We start from the raw sequence: 10,281 nt of genomic DNA on the forward strand, positions 1-10,281 counted from the left end.
TTTTTTAAATGACTAAAATCCCCAAATTGCTTTTGTAAGATTCATAAACATTACTCACATGTAGCAACCCAACAGTTTTTAATAAAATATCATCATTTTGTGGAACAGGGGTAAACATAGTTTTCTTCATATTAGCCTAAGAATTAAAATTACATTTAGAAGAAAAAAAAAAGAAAAAAATAAGAAAAGAAAAAAAAAATCTAAACACAGACAGCCCTTTTGGAAAAAAAATGACGTATTATCACACGCACCTCATAAAACATTTATTGATAAATTATTGCTCTGTCTTGAATGAATACAATAATTTCAGCCACTGCTATTTCCTCCCTTAGCATGGAAAAACGAAACCAAGCAGTAATATAATAGAGTTCAACATAATGTACTTTTCCTTGCCAAATATTAACAATGCATACACCGCATTGTGAACGGAAACGGCGTCTGCTACTTTACAGCGTGTTATTACATCTCTTTTACGAGGACTTTGTAAGTCTATAAAGAGCTTTACAGGCATTCAGGGTATGTCGGGGCGATATTATAAGAGTATTCTTAGACATATACGGGACAATTCATATTCATCTTACATTTAGATTCTGTAGTGCCAGATTTCTTAGAATACATATGTTGATTTCCATCGCATTTTATTTTATTTTTTTTTATGATTTCCTACAATGAAAATCTAAATTAAACCTGATGAAAAAAGGGGGAGGATTTATTCACTGGCTGTATTGGTAAATATGACCACGTGATCCATGCAACCAATCCCTGTAAGAAGCAGGCCAGCAAAAATACTATGATTGTTCATAGAGGGAAGCTTCCCGTTAACAGCGCAACCCTTTTTATATGAGTAAGGAAGGGATGGAAAAATGTCTTCCAGCGGCGCTCTCAGTAACTGCTTTGTGGACGCTATGATGGGGCAGGAGCCGGAGGAGATGTACGGAGCTCGCTTCATCCAGCCGCCGCACACCATGACCCCGAGGCCGCCGCCAGGTGCCGGGGACAGCGCCGACTTCTCATCCTGCAGCTTTTCACCAAAGTCCGCCGTTTTCACCCCGTCCTGGTCCTCGATGCACCCTCAGGGACTTTATCACCCCTATGTCCACCATCACCACCACCAGTCCCATCTGCCCGCATCGGACAGCAGATACGTCGGCGTGCGCTCCTGGATGGACCCCATCTCCAACCACGTTTCTTTCGCCGGGTTCCACTCCTCCGGCAGCAGACCGTATGGAACTAAGCCGGAGCTCCTCCTGCCCGGGAAGCCTATAGGGGGGAACACGCTGGAGGAAACTGACGCTGGGACCGGAGCCGAGGCTCGACCCGTGACCGCGGAGTTCTCCTGTGGAGCTGCGGAGTGTCCGGAAAAGGCGAGCAGGGAGCAGAGTGGGAGCGAGGCTTCGAGTCATGGCGATCCCAAAGACGAAAAGCCAAAACAACTTGACCCAAGTAAGTTTAAGAAAAAAGAAAAAAGAAAAAAAAAATAGAAATAGCTTGGTGCTGATTTACAACAAGGAGAACTGGATGAGCTGGATGTGTAAAACTGGAGGTTTTACTAACCCATAAAAGTGTCTGGAACTACACTGAGGCTGCGTGTGGGGGTGGAGGGGAAGCCGCCCTGAAAAGGTTATTGCAGGGAACTCTGGTCTTTTTCATGCAATAAAGTCACCCAAATATGATGCGTTAATTCAGCAACAATCTTCTCAGGAAGATGAAATTAATTTAATCCAATCACACCTATTTATTGTATATAATACCTACCTGTATTCCGCTTTTTTTTTTTTTTTAATTTCCACACTCAGGTCACATCACATCCGCTATTTAAGAACTCAAGCCACATTCGAGATCACCTCATGTTGTATCTCCTTTTCTAGATAACCCTGCTGCCAACTGGATCCACGCCCGCTCGACGAGAAAGAAGCGCTGCCCCTACACCAAATATCAGACTTTAGAGCTGGAGAAGGAGTTTCTCTACAACATGTATCTGACAAGGGACCGGCGCTACGAGGTGGCTCGCATACTCAGTTTAACGGAGAGACAAGTGAAGATCTGGTTCCAGAACCGGAGGATGAAGATGAAGAAGATGAACAGAGAGAGAAGCGGCAAGGAGGTCATTTAAACTCTGTATTTTTTTTTTGTGGCAAAAAGAAAACCCATCTGAACTATATCTCACAGTTATTTCGTGCAGCCATTTTTCAAATGGGCCTTTGATTGTAAACGACAGCATCATCGGACACACATGCATCACATATGAGGAATTTGTTCTGGTGAGATCCAGAGCCGGATAACTTCAAGCCATACAAACTGGTTTTCATTTTTGTTTAGCCTCATCAGCTGCACTCTTGGAAGTTGATGCGATATGAAACGTGCATGTATGTGTGTGTGTGTGTGTGTGTGTGTGTGTGTGTGTGTGCGTGTGTATATTTTTCGCCTTTTTTAAGATTTGGAGTAAAACATATCCCCTTGCAGCAAGACATTTTGACTGCTCTGGTTCCGAGCACACACACACACACACACCCACACACGAATGTGATCTGTGCGACAAGGGTTATAAACAATGTTTACAGAAAAAAAAGATGTGTGTATGTGTACAGCTTCTTTAACTAAGAGGATGCGATATATTCCCAAAAGGCTTATTCCATATTTATAATTTACATCAATAATAATAATAAAAAAAACATGATTCTTATGTTAGTGATTCGATTTTATTTCCCCCATCAAAAATATCCTTCATTGCATTTTTGACAAATAACACCACGAGATAAGAATCACATATTTTTCTAAAATTAAACATTTTTAAAGGTGACTTTTATATGAGTAATAAAGTGTTTATGATTGGGCGAGGGTGTTTTCGACGGATTTCTAATTTATTGTCCAACTTGCACCAGGAATTGCTTTAAAGCAGGAAGAAGCGTGGTCCAATAAAGCTATAGAAATGGCCAGACGTCTGGCCTAAATTAGTTTATGGGGCCTGCTCAGTAATTGCACTCGGTTTTTGAAAACCCCCATCAGCTCCTCTTTTGGCTTTTTGCGCGTCTTGCTGACAAACAGAAAGTATAGACACTCTTTTTTTTTTTCCACCAGGGGTGTCTGGACGATGAATTGTTTCAAAGGAAATCCCCCCCCCCCCCCAACACCCTCCCCTAGCTTAATGGTCAGGTTTATTCATCAACTGCACTTCCCACCGATGGGAAAAACTTCACTTTGACTGCATCGAGCGCGTTGCGACCCCTCAATCTGATGGCTCCTTATTTTGGTCTGAGATGTGTAAGCCACGCCAGGTGCCACTCCGTCGTCATCATGCGTTGTTTATTTGCAATTGTGAATTTTGGTTCTTAAGCTGACTGGCATAGGTTAACTTCAGCTGAAACATTTAGTTTCAAATGTAATCATTCATCTTCTTCTGAGGCACTTTTGAGAAGAAAAACAAGACCGCTAGAGGGCGATGTTGGTCTTTAAGTGCAATTGAATTCTGAGGAACAACTAATGAAATATCCAGTGTCCTCGTACATGCGTCCAGTGATTTACATGGCATAGATGTCCATTCAGATGCAGGTTTGCGCACGTTTTTAAAGCTGGACACTTAATATCTTCGTTTTATACGTTTAGTATGTTTTTTTTTTTCTTAAATGAAAGCAGATGATTTGGAAATCTTTTAACAGAAACCAGGCCTCCCCTCCTCCTTGTTGCTGGAGAATGTCACACAGTTGCACAAAGGAGCAGGCAGTTTTAATTGTCGGGAGAGAACAGTTTACTGAAGTCAGCAGGGGTAGCAGGAAGTTCTTTTTAATTTCGCAGAATTATATTTCAACAAAGAATTAAAAAAAATGTCTAAATTAAACCCAATTACACGTTTTCCTGCACAAGCAAAAAGTGTTTTGTTGTTGGAGCAGAAGAAAATACTTAGAGCTCAGAGTGATCTTCAACCAAATTTGAAACAATACTGTTTAACAATACTATTTATTTATTACTGGTACCACTAGCTCATGTATTTTGATTTTCAAGTCAAAGTTATAAAAGAAAATGTTACTGTCAAATTGAATAGCAGTAATTCAGAGTTATTTATGCATGAAAAAACAAGTATACAAACTGCTATATTTTATCATCATGGTTGCTTTTACTACATAAAATTGTGCTTGGTTTAGATAAAAATAAAAGAATGATAATTAATCCAAAATATTCCAGTTAGGAACAGCAGTCTGTTTTATTTCAAGATGAAGAGCTGGTTGTTTATTGATGTTAATATTACTACAATTTAAATTATAGTAGCTTAGTATCTGTCCTGGACGCTTCCTAGATCTTCAGCACCTCAGTGTAAACAAATCATGCCAACCTGGAGAAACATCAAAATGTACAGTCAATTACTGTAAACTTCTTAGACAACAGCAATAACAAAAACAAAACTCTCTTTCATAAGCAGGGATGACCCAGGGCTTAAATGAACCATAAAACCATATGAGGCTCGAAACCTACAAAACCCATTAGAGCACTAAAAATCATCTCACAGATCAAGTTTACAGGTGAAATATTTTCTGAATGAATTACACAGCCCTACCCTTGATGTTCAGTTTTGATCTTATCTAGATCATGCAACATGTTTTCTGTCGTTGTTTTTTGTTTCTCTAAACAGATTTATGGTTTATAAGCATATTAACTTTGGTAAATGCTCCCCCACTTACAATGGCCTAATCTTCAAAAGTAGTGACAATAACTACAAGCTTCATGTAGATATGGAGGTTATTAGTGGAGGTGTGATAACGCCCCCATATTGCACAGTCTTAAGTCAGATTTGGTTGTAAGTGAAGCAATTCTACTGCTAAAACAACAAAAGTTGATCGCAATAAATGACTAAAAGTTTCCCTGAAAGAGAGTTAAACAAAATCTAATTTTTAATATAAAATTAATGTAGAAACTAAACTCCTCACTCTTTGTCGTTGAAGTGGTCTAGAAAAAAAAAATCAATACTATGAATAACACTAGCTTAAAAGAATGACAGGCTACATTTATTTCAATTAAAAAAACGAAACAAAAATGACTACTAAATGCTTTGAAAGGGCTAACCACATGCTGGCCGCCGTCAGTCTTGGGGTTGGATATGAAAACCACAACCTAAGTAAGAAGTTTTATTCCAATATGATCCTAACGAATAACTTGAAAGATAGGTCCAATAAAAACGAGTTAAAAAATAACTATACACAAACCCCACATGTGGACACAAAACCCCCTCACTACCCTTCTTAACATACTTTAAGTAAATTTTTTTGTGGATATCCTACAAAAATTTACTGAATGAACATGTTAAAAATGTGCTAAATTTAAGAGTCCTTTATTTTGAAATTATTTAATTCTCCAAACTGTTTAACCAGTTTAACCTGACTAACTAACTAACTAACTAACTAACTAACTAACTAACTAACTAACTAACTAACTAACTAACTAACTAACTAACTAAAGGATATTGAACCTTTAACCTCTTAAGTCTTAAAATAAAATAAAAAAACACATAAGGCAGCATTGTATCAACTACTACCGAAGTGGAATGAAGAGCCTGACCCTGCATGGTGTGTGAAAGTTTAAAGGGGTAGTCATTAAATTGCCCATAATCCCCCCATGTCCCTCTCCTTGGTGGAGCTACAAAAAAAAAAAAAAAAAAAACAGAACTTCGAGGATTACATTGCATCAACTTCAGCTCAGTTCAGTTCATTCCTCCCCCTAATTTTCTAACCTTTGGATGGATTTGTTTGGAAAAGAAATCACCAGGCAACCATCCTCTCAGACAATACAAACAACCCTCCAACAATACTTACCGTAAGACAACTCTCTGGCTAAAAATAACATAAAAATACCAAATGACTAAAAACAAATGGAAGACAATTTATAATATTTACATGGACTAAAACTATGCACAAATACTGTAGAGCTTTGATTCCTTTTGAGACTAACAGTCATGAGTGTCTCCGATGTTCCAAGTGTCCAAACACAAGCAGCAGACGGCGCCGGTAAAGCACAAGACTATGACAAATATTAGAACAATCAGAGGACATGCTGAATTGATTCTTTGGCTCTTAGTCTGGAGCCTTGATGTTTTCTAGGTGTCCGTGTGATGAGCGCACCGCCTCTAATGGAGATTTTAAGGTGACTGTCATGGTTTGGGGGTGGGGGGGAATCCTTTGAAATGTTGGCCACATGATTATAATTAAACCCTTTTAGCTCACAATAAAACATCAGTTCCATATTTCAGCATGTGCTAGAGAGATATCTTGTCTCAGTTGGTGCAAGCTGTAAAGCAAACAATCGAAGCAGTGGGAGGAAACACTGCTCTGGTTTGCTTTGTTGTGTAACCCGCTGGCTGGGGCTGAGACAGGCCAGCAGGAATATAACGCAGGCATTCAAATCGGAGTGCATTATGTAGTGTTGCAGGAATTTTTCTCAGTGTCCCAGTTTCCGAGTCAATACACAGAGAGACAGAGAGAGAGAGAAAGAGAAAGAGAAAGAGAGAGAGAGAGAGAGAGAGAGAGAGAGAGAGAGAGAGAGAGACTTGCCGATCATGACAGCAGGGTCAGCTATTTCAGTCTGCAGTGCTGCTGCAGCCGTGGGTTCAAAATATTCACACACGTTTTTGTGACCAGACTGGAAGGAGGCCAAGAGGCTAAGCATTAGCCGCTGGAAATGCACGTGTGGAAAACGCTGTTTATTGAAGCTATTAATTCTATTAATGGAAGCAAGCCAACATTTGTGCTTTCGAACAAAAAATGCTTAAAACCCACACCTATAAAACGCGCTGTTAGTATATTTATGAATGTTTTAATAAGTGCACAGCGTATGTTTTTTTTTTTTTTGCTTTAGATTCATTTCAGTTAATTTAGTCACCACAAAACAGTAATAGGCTACACGACATTTCAAGACACTTTACGATTGATCAACTGCTCCAACTCATCTCAAGTTAAATCGATTGAATTCATAATATTTCGATCGTAATTATAATGCAATACACGAGAAACAGTTGAATATATGGAAACAGACAAACTTGCATTTTCGTTATAAAGCACAATTTAAGCTATTTTCGACGCTATTTTCTCTCTAAGAGGATTACGAACAACAATTGAAATATTGTTCTATAAGAAGAAACCTCGATGTTTGTATTTCAGTTCGGTTTTTTCGGTCAAATCTGCATAATTTAGTTAAACTGCCTTTGCTCATCTATAGCCTCGTTTCCAGCCCATTTGAGTAAATTATATTCGATTCGTTATATTTCATTTCGATTGAATAGAAGTCGACTCAGAAAAAGAGCAAAGCCTGGAGCAGGTTTCTGAGGCGGAAAGAGGGTGAAAATAACACAGCGAAGGAATACAGAAACGCACTGCGAAAGGATACACACCCACTTTGTGTAAAATGCGAAGGAAAAAAAAAATCCTGCATCTAAAGAGTTCTCAGCATCTCAGAGGTGACGCTAGAAAATATGTAGGTCGAAATTCAATAAACGAAGCGTTAGTTTTCATTTCACTAAGTTTGTCGTTCTTGGCTTTTTATGTTTATAATGTTCTCATGACATTAGTTTGTGATCCATATCGATTTTGCTGTGAATGGCAAGGATAAAATAAAATAAAATAAAATAAAATAAAATAAAATAAAATAAAATTGAATTAAATTAAATTAAATTTAATTAAATTTAATTAAATTTAATTAAATTAAATTAAACACTTAGCTATCAAAGGCCTGTATAAAAGGGTATGGGCCCCAGAAAACAAAACAAAACAAAACAAAACAAAAACATTTTATTTAGGCCTTACTACCTTCAGACACTGCAGGTTAACTGATGCTTCCTTCTTACTGGTGTTTGACACCAGTGTATAATCCACAAACACTGGTGGATTATACATCAGCGTATAATCCACCTACGCATAAAACAATAGCTGATTTGTTTTTAACATGTAATTTAGTTTACTGTGTTGTCGTTGATTAAATAAACTTGAATTCAATGGAATAGAACAACGTATTTTGTTGCCAAACTATTCCTTCTTATATATATATATATATATATATATATATATATATATATATATATATATATATATATATATATATATATATATATATATATATATATATATATATATGACAACACAGAAAACTAAATTACATGTTAAAAACAAATCAACTATTGTTTTATGCGTACGTTTTATAACCACGGACTAATTTGCAAGCCTGGTCCTTGCTTGGACCTTTTCTAACAACAGTTTCCATCTGCTTACATGACAGCTTCTTTTTTCATAATTACATCAGTTCTGTCCATCCAACTAACCAGCAGTTCAGCTCTCATATGTCTTGTCCCTGCCCTGTAGTTATCATATCTACGAAGAAAAAAATAATAATAATAAGTTACTGCTTAGGCAAAATTGTGAAATATTTCATCGTTAGTTACATAATATAAAAAAAACTGGACGTTTTCCGCACACAGTCGAAATTTTCTGTTATATTATTTTAATATTTATACCAGACATGTCAATATTTGATCATAATTACACGATTTCGCTGTGCACTGCGGCTTTGTGCGAGTCTCCAGTCTGTTAAAACCGAGTCAACAAAGATGAACCAATGCAATTCGAGTATGACGCAAATTCACTGAAAAAAATTCTTGCAGAAAGTTCGTCAGGATGTTGATTTTTGTACATTCTCCAACTCAACTGAGATGGAAAGTAGAGAACAGAAGGGGGGAGGGGAAAAAAAAGCCCTGATCTGGTTGTAACATTTTTATTAGCCTTAGGTGTCCAGTAGTGTTGGAGCTGTGCAATTAAATCCATCCACCAAACACCCACCCCCACTTAAGCTGAATGGAAGGGGGAGGAAGCCCATTTCTTTGAAATAATTAAATGAAAAGCATCGTCGCATTCAGCCGATAAAGCTCCACAGCATCATAGCTCTGAGGATAATATGCAGTTGTGGAAAAATGTGAAAAATGCCTTTTCTTCATTTATTTCGAGCAATGAGGTTTTAAAACCATTGAAAAAAAGAAGTTTCTCCCAAACGCAGGTAAACGTACAGAAACAGAAATCAAGAGGCATGTTTATGTCTTATTTCCATTTGAGCTCTACTCTGTTTTTAGATAAATCTGAACCAAGTTCCTGTAACACATCAGCCATCGTGTCCATTTGGTTTTGCTGCATAATACGATCTACTGGAGATCAGTGGGATCCGCTGCAACATGGCGGCTTTTCGACGGCAGACGACTTCATCGTAGGAACAATAAGTGACAAATATTAAACGTTAATCCATTCACCCTCCTGCCTCCCCCATTCATGGATCATGGAACAAAAATCTAAAGTCAGACAAGTTTCCACGTCCACAAGAAAGCACTGCTGAAAACACACGCAGGAAACCAGAGCTAAAGTCTGACAATAAATCCCACAGAGCTGACTCCGGCTGCCACCAAGCTGAACGGGAATGAAATGAAGGAAATTCCTCCCTTTTTTTGCAGCTGGTTAGGAATGCTCACAAGCATGAAACTGTGGTTGCCTTACTATTTAGCCAGCAAATCTCAAGGGTCAGCAGTGTGAGAATATTCACACGGAATCAGATGTTGACTCTTATTGTTTTGGAAAAGCTGCAAAGAGGGCAATGCGCAAAATGCGCAAAGGCCGATTTTATTTTTTCCCGTCAAAAAGGCCAAAGGAAATGTACCTAAACATTAAAAATGAGAGGGGTCGTTGGTGCTTAGTTTTTTTTTGTTTTTGTTTTGTTTTGTTTTTTTTTTAGAAATAGGTACAAATTGAAATAATATATTTTTTTAGGTCTACTCGTTTTCGGGGGGATTTCAGTTAAAAAATGTGTTGTCTGTCTCTTTTATTGTCCATTTGATCCAAAATGTTTACTAAATTTATGGTTTAGACTTTTTTTATAAGCGATAGTTTAAGATAGAAATTGCAATATTTAATAAACAAGTAAATAATGTCCCGAAGAATTTAATTATGTCTAATTATTATTTTACTTTTTTTTTTTGCATTTCCTGTTAAAAAAAAAAAAAAGAAAGAAAAATAATTAGGCCCCTCATCTCGCTATATAGTATAAAATGTAATGTCTGCGTACAAAACCAGTGTGGAAAGCTTTGTGCATGGAGGACATTGAAGGGCTTCTTCATTATGCGGAGAGCTGGGGAGAATTGCTGCAGTCCAAATTCCTTTTTTGTGAGAGGACAATTTACAACTCGGCAATAGAGCTTTTTTATGCGCCTCCATCGCCTGTCATTGGATGCCACTGGTCATGTGTGAGAGGCAAACGTCTTCATGGCCC

General features: G+C 37.7%; 1 protein-coding gene across 1 annotated transcript in view; it reads left to right on the top strand.

The window, feature by feature from the left end:
• Nucleotides 1-2,677, top strand: part of hoxd9a (homeobox D9a) — a 12,990-nt gene extending 10,313 nt beyond the window's left edge. Inside the window, exons 2-3 of the mRNA XM_015057754.1 lie at nucleotides 701-1,443; nucleotides 1,869-2,677. Of these exons, the coding sequence (XP_014913240.1) occupies nucleotides 864-1,443; nucleotides 1,869-2,113 (825 nt within the window). The 5' untranslated portion in view covers nucleotides 701-863 and the 3' untranslated portion in view covers nucleotides 2,114-2,677. The remainder of the gene's footprint in view (nucleotides 1-700; nucleotides 1,444-1,868) is intronic.
• Nucleotides 2,678-10,281: the final 7,604 nt, after the last annotated feature.

Source organism: Poecilia latipinna, unplaced genomic scaffold (genome assembly GCF_001443285.1).
Source record: "Poecilia latipinna isolate Pla-1442-1.1 unplaced genomic scaffold, P_latipinna-1.0 Scaffold1489, whole genome shotgun sequence".
Classification (NCBI taxonomy): Eukaryota; Metazoa; Chordata; class Actinopteri; order Cyprinodontiformes; family Poeciliidae; genus Poecilia; species Poecilia latipinna.